The sequence below is a fragment of the Protobothrops mucrosquamatus genome, unplaced genomic scaffold (assembly GCF_001527695.2).
Source record: "Protobothrops mucrosquamatus isolate PMUCROS unplaced genomic scaffold, P.Mucros_1.0 scaffold_217, whole genome shotgun sequence".
NCBI lineage: Eukaryota > Metazoa > Chordata > Lepidosauria > Squamata > Viperidae > Protobothrops > Protobothrops mucrosquamatus.
The window spans coordinates 2,153,788-2,174,074 of NW_015386293.1; the positions used below are offsets into that span (position 1 = coordinate 2,153,788).

A 20,287-nucleotide genomic window follows, 5' to 3' on the forward strand; every position below is an offset into this window, starting at 1 on the left:
AAGACCCAACATCATAGTTTCAGTCATCCCTGGTACCACAATGAATCAGATGTTTTCTTTGTGGGTCTCTATCTTCAGCTCCACCTGTTCAGTGAGGAACGTGGCTGGCACTCCCCCTGCTATTGTCTCGTCCAACTGGGAAAAGGCTATAGGGGTCTTTAGCTCTCTCAGCCTCATCCCTAGCTTCCTCACCACACCAGGACTAATGAGGCATTGGATGCATCCAGAGTCTAGCAGAACCATCAGGAGCCCCTTGCGTCCTGAGGAAGCCACTGTTATTTCTACCCTGGCCTTTACAGGGATGATGGTGCCACTTACCATCGGGTCCCCCTCACTATTGCTCTTGAGGGCAGCCAGAAGCTTCTGGATCAGAGTTCCCTCTCCATTGCTGGAGGAAAGGGAGAACTCTACGACCTCCACTCTTTTTCAGCCTCCTCCTTTCAGCTTAGATGGAGACTTCCCTTTCTTTGGTAGACCCTGAGGGTTGGTGGACCCTGAGGTCCTTGGCTGTCTCTCCCTATATGCTTGTGAAATTCGGCTAGGTCGATTTCTACTTCACTGACTAGCAGGTACCAACCATGGAGGATTCATGGAGCCACTCGGGACCGGCAAGTGTAGTATAGCTCCTTATTCAAACCCACTCATAAATGGATTATCAGCAATTGTTGGAGCTGCTCTCCTAGCCGGCTGGCTAGCCTGTGGAACTCCTGGATATACTCCGCCACTGGCCACTTTCTTTACTTGATGTTTCGAATTGGGGTCTCAGCTTGCCAGTTCATGTAAACTATCTCTGTAAGGCCCACATGAAGGTGTCGAAGTGCTCCAATTCGGTTGCATCATCATCATGGAAGGCCACCAGCCACTATGCTGTGTCGCCATCTAGGGTCAGGGCCACAGAGTCAACGTAGATGGCATCATCTGGGCAGCGCGGCCCCATAACATTCCATGTAATGCCAGACTTGGATTAGGAAATGAGCCAGGCACTTTGGGCTCCCATCAAACATAACTGTCAATAGTGGTGGTGGGCAATCTCCCTGGCCCAGGGGTGGGGCTTGTGCTGGCATGCCAGCCATTTTCAGGGTGGCTGTAGGGATGGTGGCTGCTGAGACAGCTGGTAGAGCCATCGGAGGGATCGCAGGCACAGTAGGGGCTGCGGGAGGCATGCCTGTAGAGCCTGGTCGCATTGGGCGGTTCCCTGTGCTGGAGGGTTTGATACTTCCAGTGCCTGCAATTTCTCTCTTAGCTGCTCTGCTGTTGGGCTGGAAGGCATTTGGAGTTCTCCAATCAGCATTGGGCTTTCCAGCGGTTTCTCCTTACAACGTTTATCCCTGTGGAAGGATCTTCCTCTTCTCCCAAATGTCCAACTCTCCAGGACCATCGACTTTTTGGGCCGTGTGGTATTTCTCCCGGTTGTTCCTCCAGTATGGCCATTGGAACCCCAGGCCACTCCCCTGCCACCTTTGGGCAGACTGTCTGGGCTCCCTGTGGGGTCCTTAGAGCTTCACGCTCTGCCTTGTCCCAATTTTCTTCCTCTGCTATGGTTCCTTCTCTGGATGGGCATTGTTTGTGTAACCATCTCGGTAAAGTTATTCTCCAGGCAGGTCCTTACTGCAGATTTTGCCAAATGTGATCCATCTCACTTAAGTTAATTAACAAAGAAAGACTTCTGGCTCATTGTTTTCCCAAGAATATACTTTACTGAGAACAAAAGCGAATACAGAAGTAGCAAGGCAGAATCTGTCAGCTTGGTGCGAAAAAGATACAATTAAGTTCTCCCTTTTCCCCTGGCCACCCCCTATTATCAGTCAATGTCCAATTAGAAATTTTCAGATTGTTTAGGAAATGACCCTATGTTCACGCCTTCTCTATCTCCGCATTCTTTTGGCTGACCTTGTGCTGGATTGGTGCAACTCACTTTCAGAGCTGGCACAGCTTCACTTCCAACCTTCCCTGTCCTTGTCCACCCACATTCAAATATCTTCCCTCTTCCCCTTGGTAATGTCAGGCTGGGATGCGAAGCTAAAAGCAGAATGGCAGCCATGACAAACTGGATTTTTGATGGGTTAACTTTCAGAACGTATCTAATGGGCTAACTTTCAGAAAGTGTCCAAAATCCAGGATCCATGACTGGGGAGATTATTTATTCTAACTCTATGCTTGGCATAAGATTCAATAACATTTGTCTGAAATTACCATGTAATAGCCATTTGAAAAGCTCCTCTGAAAGATAAGTCACCACTTCACCATTTGATAGCCAAATCTGGCCCTAGGTTCATGTCTTGGCTTGCATAGATTCCAATAAAAGAGATCAAGGTAGGAAGATCATTTTATTATGATTTATTCAGAATGTTCTGATAAAAAGGATTCCTCTCATTCAGAGGGAACCCTGAGACCTATCTTACATTCCCTTTTATAGTTAAGACATCAAAGGAAATTACAAAAGAAAAGTTGATTGAACAGGACAAAAGCATCTTGCCCTTTGCATAGGAAATCAGTTACATGAAGTTACAGTTAAATTAATGTTACATGTTACATATTTGCATCCCATAATACAACACATGTTCATTTACATGAGCTCCAAAGAAACTAGGGACATAAAATGTAAGATGTTAATGAGGAAAAAGTCATAAGGTTATTTGAAGTCCACCAAGACAGAAACCAGGTGCCAATTAACATGAACAAGCTTGTTAACTAATATGGTCCTGACTTGTTTTATCTTGTAATTTAGGAATGTTAAAAATTATCAATCAATCCATCCACTAAACAGAATGAAGAGCTTTCTATATTCCAGTCTGCAATGGTTTGATAAGCTATTAACATCAATTAAAAAAGGAGAATAAAATAAAATAAAAATACAAGAAAAACTCATTCTATTTATTAAGTACAATAATACTACAAAGTCCATGTTGTGTGGCTCTAATATGGCAACCTGTACTACTGGCTGACAGTTTGTGCAATCAAGAAGTACTTCTGATGCCTAGTAGTTTTAACCCATTCTGGTCATCCTCTCTGGACTAAGTCTAAACCACTCAATGTTCTGCATTAGAAGCCATCACATACTTAAAGACTGCTATTATAGCTCTTCTCAGTTGTATTTTCTGTAGACATACTAAGATTCTTTAACCATTCCTTATAGCAGGGATTCCAACCCCGAGGCGGCAGCCCACTACTGGGCCACAGCTTGCTGAAAACCAGGCCATGGAAAAGATGGGCAAGCGCATGTGCATGAAACTTCACTCAGACGAGTAGTGGACAAGCATGCACATGTGGTGGGCAAGAGCGCAAAACTTGCATGAGTGGAAAGCACTTGGACATGATTAGAGCTTTGCAAATGAGCACAAGCACCTTCCATTCAAGCACCCTCCGCTTGTGCGAGCATAGCTTCGCATGTGAGAATTAGTGTCCTCTGCTCATGCAAGTGGAACGCATGTGAGCGCAAGTGCTTGCCACTCATGCATGTGCCTGCCACTCATGAAAGTGGAACTTCACGCAAGTGGAATTTCTCGCATGAGCACAAGCTCCATCCACTCGCGCCAAAGCTCCATTTGTGTGAGTGGAGGGCACGCACGCATGTCGCTTGCACAAATAAAGCTGTTCGCATGTGCCTGCCACTCACATACCCCCCCCCCCCCACGCTGGGCTGGGCTGCTAAGCAAGAAAGGTTAGTGATCGCTTCTTTAGGACTGGATTTCCAAAACCTTCACAATTTTGAACTGATTTCTTTAAAAAAAAACTTTTTCTTTTTAAATTAAAACAAAAAACCTGACATATTATGGCTTCTTATATCCATATACACATTCATATCCATATCCATATATGTATATGTTTATATAGAATAGAACATTCTTTGTTGGCCAAGTGGGCACACAAGGGATTTGTCTCCAGTGCATAAGCTGTCATGGTTCCGAAAGAATAAGCTTTTCAAAGAACTTTGAGGCCTTGTTTGCCTTAAAGAATCCTTTTATTACTACATAGCTTCCGCACGTACATAATGAAGCCAAAAACTGAATACTCCTTCCCCAATCACCCGTAATAAAGCATAACTCACTCCTTCATTTAACAGTCATCAATCACGTTCTCCAATTAGTTTGAAGTGTGAACTTTCCCTCCCGTATCTCCTCTGGTTACAACTGACCTTGGAAATACTGTACTGAAATATTGTTATGGCTAACTATTCCCCGAGTACATATCCCCCCTCCCTTCTAACATTGTCTGACTTTAACTCTAGAAGTGATACACAGGTTAAATAAAACATGTCTGTTTCTTCATATATTGTCAGGCAAGAACATCCGATGTTAGCAGCCTTGACATCCGGCCCCCCTTACAAAAAGGATAGATCCTGCAATGTAAACAAAAGCATATGTTAAGGATTATTTTTCAGTTTCTTGGGGTGTTTCACATGAAACCTTTTGATGAGTCTGTCAGCTTTCACCTCACTGGATTTCATCCAGGTGGCTTCAGACAACGGATATCCCTTCCATTGTACTAGGTACTGCAATTTCCCTTTAAAAATTCTAGAGTTAAGAATACGTTTCACTTCATACTGGGTCTGTCCCGCAACTATGAGGGGCCCAGGAGCCTTCTTCGGGGGAGATCTTAAAGTGGAGCCCTGATAAGGTTTCAACAAGTTGCAATGGAAAACTGGGTGAATTCTCCCTAAAAGTCTAGGGAGTTTTAGTTCTACAGTGACTGGATTAATGATCCTTACTATGGGGAAAGGCCCCAAGAATTTTGGTCCCAATTTTTTGCTGGGCAATTTGAGGTGTAAATATTTAGTTGAGAAATAAACCTTTTCCCCAACTTGGAATGTTCTTTGGGGAGCCCTCTTTCTATCAGCCTGCTTTTTATAGGTTTCAAAAGTCTTTTTTAAAGCAATTTTTGTGTTTCTCCAAACTTCTTCTCACCCTCTCACCCATTGGTCAAGTGTCTGGGAAGCGGAGGGCACCTGAGGGTATTCAGGTATTGGGCTGAACTCTTTTCCTGTGGCCACTCTGAAAGGCGTGTAGCCGGTGCTGCTGTGCACAGAATTATTGTACGCCACCTCCGCAAAAGGGAGGAGGTCAGTCCAGTTCGTCTGCTGGTAAGAAACGTAGCATCTAAGATATTGCTCCACCATTTTGTTAACGGATTTTGCAGCCCCATTGGTGGCCGGATGAAAAGCAGATGATAAACCTTGAGATGATCCAATTAATTTAAGAAAACTCCTCCAAACCTTCGCTGTGAACAGCATCCCCCTGTCCGAAATTATTCACTTAGGGGCTCCATGTAGCCAGTAGATATGTTTCAGGAACAATTTGGTCAGTCATTGGGCAGATAGGAGTCCTTTGCAGGTGATGAAATGAGCCTGCTTCGAGAACAGGTCTATCACAGTCCAGATGACAGTATTTCCTCTACTTTCAGGTAGGTCTACTATAAAGTCCATAGCTATTTCTTCCCATGGTTGAGAAGGGTCTGCTACTGGCTGCAGTAACCCAGGGGTTTTCCCTGGGATTCTTTTCATTGTGGCACATACAGTACAACTTTTTACATAGTTTTCCACATCTCGTTTCAGCCCTGGCCACCAAAATTGCCGGCGGGTGAGGTGTAGGGTTTTCAAATATCCAAAGTGTCCAGCTTGTTTTACATCATAGCTGTGTTTGAGAGCATTAAGACGGAGGGCTTTGGGCAAATATAATTTCCCCCCTTTGTAAGCCAAGCCATCCCTGCACGTTAGGGAGGTTTGATTAACTTTGAACCATTGATTGGTGAGGAGCTCTCATTTTATTTTCTTTACCCCAAGGTCATCAGGATTGGGGACCCTGCGAGGCGTAAGTTGAGCGGCAGTTTGTAGATTGGGGATAATAGCCTCGTTAACCTCCTCCCGTTCACTTTTGTATTGGGGTAGCCGGGATAGCGCATCAGCTAGGACGTTTTTTCCTCCTGGTATGTACTTTAGAGTGAAGTTGAAGCGGTTAAAGTACTATGCCCACCGCACTTGCTTTGGGGACAATTTACGGGGAGTTTTCAGTGCTTCTAGATTTTTGTGATCTGTCCATACTTCAAATGGCACCTTGCTCCCTTCTAGATGGTGTCACCAGTTTAATAGCGCCCACCTAATCACGAAGGCCTCTTTCTCCCAGATTGCCCATCTCCGCTTGCTTTCAGTATATTTTTTAGAGGTGTAGGCGCAGGGTTGTAGGACCCCACTTTTGTTCTTTTGCAGCAACACAGCTCCAACTGCCACATCGTTGGCATCGGCTTGAATCACAAAGGGCTCCCCTGGGCAGGGGTGCTTTAGGACCGGTTCAGCAGCAAATAGTCTCTTTAAATTCTCAAAAGCTGTTTGACAGCCCATCGTCCATGCTAGTGGTTGGCCCGGTCGTGGCTTCCCTCCTCCTTTGCCTGTTTTGAGTAGTTCTGTAAGGGGTAGGGCAATCTCGGCAAAAGAAGGGATGAATTGACGATAAAAGTTGGCAAAACCCAGAAAGCTCTGGAGCTGTTTGCGAGTCTTTGGGGGCTGCCATTCGATTATAGCTTTCACCTTGGCTGGATCCATTTCAATACCCTCGTTGGAAATTCTGTAGCCAAGATAATCTAATCAGGTCTGGTGAAATTCACATTTCGACAATTTGGCATAAAGCTTGGCATTCAATAGTTTCTTTAACACTTCTCTCACCAGATTTATGTGATTAGTCATATTCGTGCTGTATATCAGGATATCATCAAGATACACCAAATCCCCTTTGTACAAGTGATCATGTAGGATCTCATTAATCAACTGCATAAATACGGCTGGGGCCCCCTGTAGTCCAAGTGGCATGACTTTGAACTGATAACTCCCCATAGGACAGTTGAAGGCAGTTTTCCACTTGTCTCCCTCTTTTATTCTCACCCGATAATATGCCTCTCTCAGGTCTAATTTAGTGAAAACACTCCCCTTAGCCAGATGGGTTAATAAGTCTGTTAGGAGGGGGAGGGGGTATTTATTTTCCACACTCACAGCATTGAGACCCTTATAGTCTACGCAGAGATGAAGAGACCCATCTTTTTTCTCTTTGAACAACACGGGGGCTCACACGGTAGATTTGGTCCATTCGATGAACCCCCTTGCTAGGTTTTTGTTCACGTATCGCTGCATCTCCTCCATTTTGAGAGGGGACATAGCATACATTCTCGGCCATGGGAGTTTGGCTCCTGGCACCAGTTCGATGGAGCAGTCATTGGGTCTGTGAGGGGATAGGGCATCACATTCTTTTTCACTAAATGCCTCCGCCAGGTCCCGGTATTCATTGGGGATGAGTGGTTCACCTGGTGTCGGTGAGGCAGCCATCAGCGCTCGTTCATTGGGTGGCCTAAGGTGTCCCGCAACATCGGTTGAATCAATGGGGGGATTAGGCCCTATAGGTAGTCTCACAGTTCTCATTCGTTTCTCCCACTAGATAAACGGCTTCCATTTGTCTAACCAGGCTAGCCCTAGGATCACCGCCTCAGTCATTTTTGGAGCCACCAGGAAGCGAATAAACTCCCACTGCTCACCTATTTCTAGGCGGAAGGGCTCAGTTAATTGCGTGACAAGAGTCCCTCCCATGAGGGAGCCATCGGCTTGCTCAAACCTCATGGGTTTGGAGAGCAATTTTGCTCGTATGCCCAATTTCATGACAAAGGGTAAGCTAATAATACATCGGGTGCATCCAGAATCAGTTCATTTGTACCCCCGATTTAGGGATTATAAATTTGGCGGCCAGTGAAAAAGGCGGGATTTGTCGACTCACCATTGGGTCATTCTCTCCTTCGTCATCGCTGTCGAGAGAGGGTAGAGCGGGAAAGGCTCCAGCCTTAGTCTCGGCATCCTCCTGTTTGGGGGATGTGACTTGGGCAACCAGTTCCTGTGTGATCCAGTTGGATTTTCCTCTCGCTGGCTGCTGATCAGGTTTCTTCTTCGCTCCGGGTCTCAGTCTGCTCTGCTGTTGGGGGTAGAGAACTTGGCAGTTCGCTGCTCGATGTCCCTGCTGTCCGCATCGGAAGCACATGATTGGCGGGTCTGCAGGTGGCCTGGGTCTTTCAGCAGACGTAGCTGTTGGGGGTTTCCAGGGGGTGGTTGTCGTCTGGGTCGTTCTGGTTTTGGCTCAATTTCAGGTGAGGGAGGCTTCTTATAGCGAGTGAGCTTAACATCTACCTTCACCGCTGTCTGGTACCACTCTTGTAGCTGATCAGGTACTGCTCGATAGATGCAGGCCTGAGAGAGGTGATCGTCTAATCCCTCAATGAAGTGATGGATTAGGGATTGCTCAGGCCACCCCTCTATTCAACCTGCTATCTTGCGGAATTCTCGCATGTACTCCAGGGCAGGCCTGCTGGCTTGTTTTATTTTGTGGATTTGTTCTGCTGCTTTGTGGCCAATGGATGGGTCCTCAAATCTTTCTCTCAGCCCTAGGAGGAAGATGTGTGGGTCCTCCAATTTGGGGGCTTGCTCATTATATAAATTGTTCAGCCATTCGGATGCTTCTCCCTCTAGGCTGGACGCTATCACATCAACCATGGCACCTGGGTCTGGGTAGAGATAAGCCCAGCGGTTCAAATGAGAACGTAATTGGTTGAGGAAGAAAATCAGTTTCTCTGGGTCCCCATCGAAGGTTGCTCTGAAAGAGGTTGCAAATATAGCCTGTTGGGGTCCCGGCTGCGGCTGCTGGCCCCATCCTGGTTGCTGGTTCATACCTAGGGGTTGCACGTTCAGGGGCTGTGGCCACGCCCCCTGTTGCTGTAAGTCCCTCAGCATTTGCTGTACGTTCGGGGGCGGTGACCAATCTCCTTGCTGTGGTCATCCTCCCACCAGCTGCTGATCTCCTGGCTTCTGCACCACCCCAAACTGTTGTAAGGCCTCTATTAGCTGTGGCAAGCTCAGATGTTGCTGATCATCTACCTGTGGGGGGTGCCAAACTCCCCATTGCTGCAGAGGCCTCAGACTGGGATTCCCTCTCTCTTCACGGCTGGAGTCCCTGGCAGGGAAAGACAGGATCTGAAAGGCTGTCTGATCTGCAAGGGAGGGGCTGCAGGCTTCTCTCTGCAGGAGCTGATTTCTGCTTCTTACCTCTAGCTTTTCAAGTCTTTCCAGTGACTCACCCGAATCTTCAGTGGCAGGCGACCTGGTAGCTCTCCACTGACCTGTATTTGTCTGCCAGCCATTTGTCTGCCAAAATTCATCTTCCCACAGCATGCTGTCTGTTGCTTCCCCCTCTGGATTATCAGCAGCTGCTGGGTATTCAAGCAAACTCCCTTTTCTCATGATAGATTTTCCTCCCCTGAATCTTTACCAACTCCTCTCAAGCCTAGAAACAGCGGATGGAGTTCAGGACCCCAGGTCATTTGAAAAGGTTTGAGATCTTAGCATGATGTCAAGGTTCCGACTAATGAAACACTTCAAAGAACTTCCAGGCATTGTTTTTCCTAAAAAGTCTTTTATTCATGTAACAAAATGTCAGCATGGCATGAAGAGGGATGCTAAGATCTAAATTCTCCTCCCCTGAGCACATATTTTGCCAGCATGTTCCCTTCCTCAATCTGCTGTCATAAATCACGTTCTGCTATCAGGTTGAAGGGTAAAGGTTCTCTTCCGTTTACAGCGCGGGATTTTTATCTAACATAATTACCCACATACATTCTTTCTCCTCCCCTCCCAGGTCATCTGAGTTAACTCTAAAAATACCACACAGCTCTGCACATTTTGTCAGAGCAAGAACATCCAATGTTAGCAGCGTTGACACATGCCTCCTGCCATTTCAGTCTGTTCTCACTATTCTTGTTAGTTTCAAAGAGAGTTTTTAGTCCCACTGATCAGTCTCTGGGTCTTGGTGAGTTTGATAAGTGAAACATTTGGTGCTGTGTATGCTCGATGTTGAGATCAATTGTAGATAATTTTATGCATGTCCAGTGGATCCAGGAGTCCTTTTCCACTAGTTTTATATCTGTCCTTGTGGTAAGCAGGACTTGGAAGGGACTGTTACAAGTGAAGGACCAAATCCACACCCAGTCTCCTGACTCAAATGGGTGAAGAGCTTCTTCCAGTGACAGCATCTGTATTAGCACACTCTGCTTCCATAGCTTTCGAAGTTGTATACGGCTGAAAGATAAGAAGACAGAACCATGTCCCCCTTTTCTAAGTTAAGGAAATATGGATCTAAGCCTTTCAATATATCAGGGTATCTACCAAAAGGTAATTTGAAGGGGGAAATGCCTATGTTCTATTGGAGTTGGGTTCTCAGGTATAATAGGGCAATGGGCAGAACCTGAGGCCACGATAAATGTGTTTCCTGACATAGCTTGCCTAGTAAGGTTTTTAGTTCCCTATTGGCCCTCTCCACTCTTCCCTGATGATTGGGGGTGTGAAGAGGCATGAAGGTTTTGTTTTATTCCTAATGCTTGCAATACGAAGGTGATAACTTGAAAAACAAAATTTTCTTCAATCCATATTCAGGGTGTTAGGTAGACCAAACTATGTCTTTTAGGTGATGTCTGGCTGTTTCTAGAGCAGTGGTGTGGTGGCAAGGGAAGGCTTCCATCCAGTAAGTGAGTTGATCCTGGACACTTGGGTATATTGCTAGCCATTGCTGCTGGGTAGTTGGATGAAATCAAGTTGTATTTTGAAGGTGTGAGGTGCCCATGGTGTTCCCCTTTGTGGAAAGCCTTTGTCAAGGAGGCGTTGTTAGCCTGACATGCCAGGCATTTCTTTGCTACTCACACAGTCTTTATGTATATACCTGATAGTGTCCACCATCGCCTAGATTCCCCAGAATGCAGGAGACTCTGTGTCAGGGCCCACTTCAAAACCTCATCCTAAGAAAGCAGGACTCGTGGAAGCGGTTTCTTCCAAAAGGAACATTTATTAGGAGAAGCTGATAGCAGGCATGATAGGCAGGATCTGAAGGTTTCCCGCTCAGATCAATAGGTTAAAAGAGTCCCAAGCAAAACCCCACCCCATAGTTCATCAGGTCAGTTCACACCTGAGGTCAAACAACCTCAGGTGTTAAATCCATTGTGGGAAAGGAGCTGATAACACAGGTCTTTCCCAGGCTGGCAGCAATGTTGTTGGGTCTTCACACCTTCCCTTCTGAAATGGGAGATAAGCCAGATGGCTGGAGGCACATTCCTTTCTCCCCCCCCCCCAAGGTAACATCAAGGGAGAGACAGTTCAAAGAGTAGATATGCAGAAGCAGTGGAAGGGATACATTGTAGCAACAGAAAGAAACAAAGAGACAGCTCACAGCATCTTCCCCCCTCCCCTTCAGGAGAATGGCAGAACCCGGAGTAATGAAATAAAAACAAATAGAAGAGAGTCCCTCTTATGGGTTTTGACACTCTGGAAGATGATGAGTTGATCATCTGGAACTCGGCAGAAGCCTTCTTCAAAAATTCATATTTCTCCTTCCAGTGCTCCACTTCTCCTTTTTCTAAGAAATTCTTATAAGAGATTTTTGCATGTACTTGCAGGCTAGAGTGACCATAGGCAGGGTTGAGAGCTGCATTACTACCCATTTTGCAATAGGGTCTTCATATTGGTTCTCTTTCATGATTATGGAATTGTCTTTTTGGTGTGCAGTGCAATGAAGAATAGCGAGACTTCATTCACATACTCAATAGGTAGTCCTTAATGGAACTACATCTGTCTGGAGGGAAGTAAGCATTGGGCTACCCCAAGATTCCGTTTTAAGCCCAGTACTCTTCAACATTTTCATAAACAATTTAGATGAAGGAATAGAAAGAGAACTCATAAATTTGCAGATGACACTAAACTGGCAGGAATAGCCAATATCCCAGGAGACAGGCTCAAGATCCAGATGGATCTTGACAAACTTGAACACTGGACCCTATCTAACAAAATGAAATTCAGTGTAGAGAAAAGTAAGGTTTTACACTTAGGCAAGAAATACCAAATGTACAGGTATAGATTAGGTGAAACAGAGGAATAGAATCAAGATCATGTGAAGTATCAGTAGTGCTTTATAAGACTGGGAGGCAGGGATTTTTAATAACTTGTACAATACATTTTAATGAACTGTTATTATTACATTTCCAACCATTCAATGATTTGCTTGTTCTTTGCCATAGAAACACACTAGGTCTGAATAAGTCCTGAATAAGCCTGAAATATTATTTTTGTTGAGTAAGCTATAGTCATTTGTTGAAATTTTGATGCAGGTTTAGAGCATTGTAACAAGTATTGATAAAGAATAGTTGTGGGCTTTTTGTTTTATTAAATTTATTACTTCTAATAAAGTAAATGTCTCTGAAGCTGAAAATTTTGTTATTTCATCCACCTCCTGACAAATGAGATTGTCAACAAGGAAGGAGAAAAAATTATTGCACCTTTAACTCAGCAGTGATAGATTCTCAACAGAACCCCCAATCATTGAAATCTCCCATTGTCACTATTCCAGGTTTCTTTGAAAGACTGGCAATATCTTGCAGACAGGCCTTATATAAAAGTTATTTGTGCCCAAGCAAGGTATAATAAACTCCCATGGCTACATCTCCTTCCTTCCTTCCTTCCTTCCTTCCTTCCTGCCTGCCTGCCTGCCTGCCTGCCTGCCTGCCTGCCTGCCTGCCTGCTTCCTTGCCTTTGAGCCAAACAGTTTCAAAAGGATTTCCATACTCTGATTCCTAAATTTTTGTGCAAGTGAATATACAGTATATAGTTTAATATCCCTGTCCTTTCTATCTGGTTTGTTCTTTTTGAATTAGTTGCAGCTTTCCAGACTGCATGAATTTCATGAATTTCAAGCCTCCCCCCCTTCCAATCTATGTCTCAGTATTTCCATGGGGGATATCAATTTGCACTTAAGCATGAGTGCAAATTAAAGTAGCTCCATATGACACCGCTGTGTCCAAAATGCACTATTTCTAGACTATGAAACCGAGATAGGCAACTCATCATCTAGCTTCTGAGTTTGCTATCTAGGAAATGAGCAGTCAGGCAATTGTGAAGAACAGTCTGTTTTTATTTTGAAAAGGGTATAAATATTTAAAACATCAGTTATATTCAGTAATTCAGGAAGAAACAGAAACAGTGTCTTCTTTAAGACACAAGAAGAAAATAGTATGATTCTAAGCATGTCCTTTGGCCACCTAATGAGAAGGAAGGACTCACTGGAGAAGGGCCTAATGCTGGGAAAGATTGAGGGCAATAGAAGAAGGGGACGACAGAGAATGAGGTGGCTGGATGGAGTCACTAAAGCAGTAGGCGTGAACTTAAATGGACTCCAGAAGATGGTAGAGAACAAGAAGACCTGAAGGAACGTTGTCCATGGGGTCGCGATGGGTTGGACACAACTTTGCAATTAACAACAACAATAACAAGCATGTCCTAGGCATTCACAGGTAAGACTTGGTATGTCCAATAGAACTAATTTCAGTAACTATACAAAAGATTATTAGCAAACTCTTTTTAATGATTATATCAACAATGGGTTGGACATAATTAAAAGTCTACAACTTCTTGCAGTCCTTATGTTTTCCTTTCTATGGTTGGGGCAAAAAGTCTTATGAACTATATGCTAAAGTATATTTAAACATAAAATATTTCATTTTTTTTATTTCACATATATTTATACTCTCTTTTTAGAGATGTGTGCACTAAACTTTATACAAGCAGCTGGGGCAATACACAAAGCTGGCAAGAATTTGATCGTTTTTGTGAATATAATCCCATTGAAGTTTCCATGTTGACTTGCTTAGCAGATGTACGTGAACCTTGTCAGCTCGGTTGTAGAAATCTTACTTTTTGCACTAATTTTAATAACAGGTAAGAAAAGTTTTCTCAATATTTTTAGACAATATTATTTTGAAATGTATAAGTATGTTGGAGAAAGTATGGTTGCTAATTCTGGATGGCTTCATTCCTAGGCGAGAGATTTTTTTTGCAGAAGGAATTTCAAACCTTGTAAGTCGTTATGACAAGTGCCACAATTTGAATGGCGATTATGTCAAAAAATAATGTTGTAGTTTTCTAATGTGTATAATAAAAGTTCTGTATCTGCGAGTGTCTGTCATTGATAACGGAGGTTTATTTCCGAATTGCCCTCGTACTTAAAAGAATGATAGTTGCATGGGTTAAGATCTTGTCAGTCATAGGAAGCAGCCAGGATCTGACTAATTAAGATCATAGAGCTTGATAACTTTAAATTAAATATTTTAATAAGATGGAATATCTTTTTTGTCTGAAATTGGATGGTTAAATAGTGGTTTTGTTAACTACAACATATATATATGTACAACATATATACAACATATATATATATATATTTCAAAATTTGGATTGCTAACAAAGAATTAAGGGAGTACTGAGATAGCTATTTCTAACCTTATTTGGTTTTCATCAGTCAGACATACCCTTCCGAGATTTGAACGTGGGCTGTCTGCATGTTAAGCAGAAGCATTAGCCCCTAGGCCACAGGCTCTTTCTCGCTTTGTTAGCTACAAGAGACAGGGGAAGAGGATGAGTGCTTTTTGAACACCCTGTCAGCCTAAATATGGGAGAGAGAGAAGTCTTTTGCCTGCATCAGCTCAATCCAGAGCCATCCACAGGCAGCAGTCGCTTAACTGCGACATCATATGTGTTTTTCAAAATTTGGATTGCTAACAAAGAATTANGTCTGACTGATGAAAACCAAATAAGGTTAGAAATAGCTATCTCAGTACTCCCTTAATTCTTTGTTAGCAATCCAAATTTTGAAAAACACATATGATGTCGCAGTTAAGCGACTGCTGCCTGTGGATGGCTCTGGATTGAGCTGATGGAGGCAAAAGACTTCTCTCTCTCCCATATTTAGGCTGACAGGGTGTTCAAAAAGCACTCATATATATATATATATGTATGTATGTATGTATGTATGTATGTATGTATGTATGTATGTATGTATATGTATATGTATATGTGTGTATATGTGTGTGTGTATGTATATATATATATATATATATGTGTGTGTGTGTGTGTGTGTGTGTGTGTTTTCTGAGATTTTCGCGGGTGTTTGTATGTAGGTCTTTGGTTATTCGGGTTTTCTCCCGCGTAGAATTGGAAGTGTGTTGGCGATGTTTCGACAAAGTCACATTGGTCATCTTCAGACTGGTGTTTTCAGCTTCGTGCTTCTAGGAGTAATGTGAGATTGCAGCTGTTTCTTCCTTTTAACTGCCAGTGGGGTTTGAACTGATTGGGTGGGAGCTTGGCTATGTTCTGATTGGGTGGAGATGTGTTCTGATTGGTTAAGGGGCTTGGCTGTGCTCTGATTGGATGGGGGGTTGGCTGTGCTCTGATTGGATGGGGGAGTGTTCTGTTTGGGTGGGGGCTTTGTTGTGCTTGGGTTAGTCTGAGTTGCAGGGGGATTTGAGATGGTGAGCTGCGTTGCTGTTGTTTGGCTTCGTGTTCGTGGTCGTGCCACATCTTTATGGTGGGCGATAGTTCTGGTCTTTTTAAAGTCAATTTTATGTCCTGTGGCTTTAAGGTGTTGGACCAGGGAAGAAGTTGGTTCCTCTTTTCTGACTGAGTTCTTGTGTTCTTCAATGTGTGCATTTATTCTTCTGTTGGTTTGTCCGATGTATGTGGTGGGGCAGGCGGTGCGTGGGATTTCAATGAAATCCCATGCACCGCCTGCCCCACCACATTAAATCCCATGCACTGCCTGCCCCACAGGACATAAAGCCACAGGACCTAAAAGCCACAGGACATAAAATTGACTTTAAAAAGACCAGAACTATCGCCCAAACTGAACACTTTAACAACAGAATAATCAGAGAAGCCATTGAGATAGAAAAACGCCCACACAGCATGAATAAACGAGATGATACCTCCCGCCTACCAGCCATTTGGAAACCCGCCCTTATTGGCAAATGAGTCCCTAACACAAAGAATGACACCAGACCCACACTCACGAAAACCACACAGGATGTCACCACCACACATCCACGCAAAAAGCAAACCCAAACCCACACAGATGATGAGGTACGACCACAAACTAGAAGCCAGTCCACAGCTGCATCATTAGCCACTTTAAACCCCTCCAATCCATACATGAAGCAAACTGACACCCACCATAAAGATATGGCACGACCACGAACACGAAGCCAAAGTTTTTCACGGGTACAGGTATGCAGGTCTTGACGTATTCGGGTCTTTTCCCATATAAGATTGAGAGTATCTTGGCAACGTTTCGACGAGGTCCCACTCGTTCAGGCTGGGGTCTTTGGCTTCGTGCTTGTGCCGAAGACCCCAGCCTGAAGATGACAAGTGGGACCTTGTCGAAACGTCGCCAAGATACTCTCAATCTTAACACGGGAAAAGACCTGAAAATGCCAAGACCTGCATATATATATATATAGTCTCTAATTATGCTAAAAATGCGAATCCTGGGTAAATCCATACCATAAAATAATCCGAACACCAGGATAATACTAAAAACAAAACTGTTTAATTAAAAGCTGAGCCTTTCGTCGGTCAACACTACCGACATCATCAGAGCGTGATGCAAGATTGCTGGGAGTCCTTATGCTGACGGGCGGCTTTGCACTCGGCTCCTTGACCTAGTTAACGGTCCATCCGTTCTCTCCATCTGGATCCAACGGACCACGGAATGGGGCTAGAGAGGATGACGGACGCGAGAGTGGGCAAGCAGAAACGGAGAGTGATTGAATCCAGGAGGAAGGAAACAGCAACCTCGGAGGGCACTAAACAATAAAGGACGTGGGCCCTTTAAGAAACCAGATGGAGAGAACGGATGGACTGATAACTAGGTCAAGGAGCCGAGTGCAAAGCCGCCCGGCAGCATAAGAAGGACTCCCAGCAGTCTTGCATCTGATGATCTTGGTAGTGTTGACCGACGAAAGGCTCAGCTTTTAATTAAACAGTTTTGTTTTTAGTATTATCCTGGTGTTCGGATTATTTTATGGTATATGTATATATATACCATATTTCAAAATTTGGATTGCTAACAAAGAATTAAGGGAGAACGGGATTAGCCATTTCGAACTTTTTGTTCTTTTCAACCAGACATACCCTTCTGAGATTTGAACCTGGGCTGTCTGCATGTTAGGCAGATGTATTAATCTCTAGGCCACAGGTTCTTTCTCACTTTGTCAGCTATGAGACAGGGGAGAAGAATTATCTTGAGTTTGGTGCACCCTGTCGGCCCAAATATGGGAGAAAGGAATCTTTTGCATAGCTGACAAAGTGAGAAAGAACCTGTGGCCTAGAGGTTAATACATCTGCCTAACATGCAGACAGCCCAGGTTCGAATCTCAGAAGGGTATGTCTGGTTGAAAGGAACTAAAATGTTCGAAATGGCTATTCCAGTTCTCCCTTAATTCTTTGTTAGCAATCCAAATTTTGAAAAACACATATAATGTCGCAGTTGCGACTGCTAAGCCTGTGGATGGCTCTAGTTTGAGCTGATACAGGCAAAAGATTCCTTTCTCCCATATTTGGGCCTACTCAAAGATATATATATATATATACATATATATATATTCCTCTTTCTGTTTAAAACCTAAGCACCCTAATGACTGATAATAAGCAAAATCTAATCTGAATTAACAATTAAACATTACAAAAATAAATCATTCATTTATTATCTTTAATATATATTTATATAAGTGCTAATATAGTTATTAGTAACCAACTATTACCCCTATAGTATAATTCCAAAGCAAAAATTATTCTGTCAAGGTAACTATTAAACACATGATGGGATGTGCACCTGGAGGAACAATAGGAGAGAGTTTGGCAACATAGTGCTTTCCTAAAAAGAGACCCAGATCAAGAGATTGTATATTCCTAAGCTTCATGTGGTAGGGGACAAGAGGTTTAGAGTAGGGGAGTGTAAGCCAAAATAAATAATTGTTCCTGGCAAAGACAAACTGCCCCCCACCCCAGTTTCTTCTTAAGTTAACCCACACCAAGTATTCCTTGTGAGGGGCAGGGTGACTTTCTCCTAAGTAGCCCCGCAGCTCTGCTTTGAACTTGCCTCCGCTCTACTCTTTGTGCCCTTAAATTGAGTGAGGGAGGCAACTGTTCCTCATCAGTAGTGATCTACTGCTTATCAGCACAACTACCTGTCTGCAGCTGATCCTCCCCTGTGTCTGTGAGGACAGGCAACTCTCCATCCGGTTGACCATCTCCCCCACTGCCTGAGGGGCCTGGGATAGCATCATCCTCAGCCCTTGGCCTCTCCAACTTTTCCAAGGGAACCATTAGATGGTTCCGGTTCCAACTCTTTTTCCTCCTAACCCAGGCTCTGATGGGACCATTACACAAGAGCTCTTTCTTGTAACTAAACACCAAGTTAAAGCTATTCTAAAAGAATAGTCTACGGATAGCTTTTATTTAGCAATTGAAATTATGGCAGACCCTCCCTTAATTGAAGGTCCCCTTATGACCCGGTTACAGTTGTTGCAGTACCTCAGTGGTTGTTTACCTTACGATTGACTGCAAGAATCCTACAGCACTCCCCTGCCATTCTCTTGCTCCCATCCCCCAAATGGTGCGATCCTAGAAGTGACCGCTATTTTCTGAGTGTGCCACTGTCAGGGGCTACCTCAATACATCATCCCAAGAAAGCAGAACTCATGGAAGTAGGCTCTTCCAAAAGGAACTTTTATTAGGAGAAGCTGATAGCAGGCATACTAGACAGGATCTGAGGTTTTCCCGTGCAGTTCAATAGGTTAAAGTGTCCCCAAGCAAACCCCACCCCATAGTTCGTCCGGATGGTTCAAACCAGCCAATCCCCAGGTGTTAAGTCTATCGTGGGAAGGGGGAGATAATATCAGGCCGGCTCTGGTTGTAACAGTGATGTTTAGGCGATTCTTCGCACCTTCTCTTGAGAGCGTAGAAATAAACCGGGCACTGGGTTACATTCCTTATTTCCTCCCTTGTTCTAACTGACAGTTTAGGAAGATAAAGTTCAGAGAAAAACATAGCGCAGGAAGCAAATTGTTACATTGTAGTGGGCAGCGGACACAGAGGCAATAAAAGAAGCAAAAGGTTACATTGTAGCAAATAGAGGAAGCAAAAGCAATAATCCCACAGGCGCATCCCCCTCCCCCTTGGGAGTATGGCAGAACCCAGGGAAAGGTGAGATTTGTTTTTAAGTCAGAAGGGATAGATAGAAATGAAATAGGAATGGGCTCTGACATTGTGTTTGTATGCATGCATGCAGATGTGCAGAGAAAACAAAGGAAAATCCAACTTTCACACAGGAGTCCATTCAAATAACTTGAGACTCAATAACTTGAATCTTGTCTATAGCATAGACAAGCCAGAAATAGGCTGTTCTGGCTGCGAGCATATATTTCAGAATATATAAACACAAAATCAGCTTTCTGAATAGGTGTGTATCTTCATAGTTAAAGATAATTCATTGTCGACTTCCGGTTTGAATTCCTGTGTCGATGGCAGCTTTTCTTTTGGCTGCCTGCCCCGAGGACGTGTAAAAGCCGCAGGAGCAGCATCAAACAGCTGCTCCGCGGCTTGGAATCCCCTTCCCCGGGTAAAGGGGAGGGGGGAGAGTTTCCCTGATAGGGGTAGAACTCCCGAGCTCTCACAGTTTTATAGCTGTGGGGCGGAGGTGAGGTCCCCCAGAGTCAAGGATTTCTCCGCGCTTCGGGCTGCCTCCGTTCTTTGAACGAAGCCAGACACGGATTCAACCTCTGCTTATGCGAGATCGTGAGTAACTTTTGGGAGCAGACAGAGCGATTCAGGTGCTTGGGAGCTGCATGGATATGAGCCTTCAGCTCGGATTTTAATAATTTCTCCATTGAGATTTAAAGCTTAAGAAGAAAAAAAAGAAAAAATGGCTGTGGAAGGGCGTTTTGCTCTTTAATAGAGACTTTCATTTACTGAGGACTTTTACTTTGGCTTTCACTTTCTGCTGGATTATTATTGTTTCAGAACTATTGGTACTGTTGGTGAGCAAACTATTTGTTTTTGCTTTTTGTGGCAGTTTTGAGAAAATTCTACTGGACATTGTATTACATAAATTGATTTAGAGAAGAGGGGAAGAAAAAGTAAAATGGCTTCAAAGCGGAGGGGGGGAATTTTCGTCCTCCTCAGAAAGGCTTGAGCTCTTCTTCTCCAGCTGTACAGTTATCACAGCAAACAAAACCTACTCCCCCACCCTCTCCTCCATTGCCAGCTTTAACATTGAAAGATTTACAAGATGCCTTAAAGGACACTGTTAAACTGTTTGAAGAGAAACTTGAGGAGAAACTTGAGGAGAAACTTGAGGAAAAACTTGAAGAAAAAAATGTTGAACTGAGAGATGATATAGTG

At 43.9% G+C, this 20,287-nt stretch overlaps 1 protein-coding gene across 1 annotated transcript in view; it reads left to right on the forward strand.

Moving 5' to 3' along the window:
• RECK (reversion inducing cysteine rich protein with kazal motifs) overlaps positions 1–20,287 on the forward strand; it is a 267,919-nt gene that overhangs the window by 180,700 nt on the left and 66,932 nt on the right. Inside the window, exon 10 of the mRNA XM_029286596.1 lies at positions 13,595–13,774. Within this exon, the coding sequence (XP_029142429.1) occupies positions 13,595–13,774 (180 nt within the window). The remainder of the gene's footprint in view (positions 1–13,594; positions 13,775–20,287) is intronic.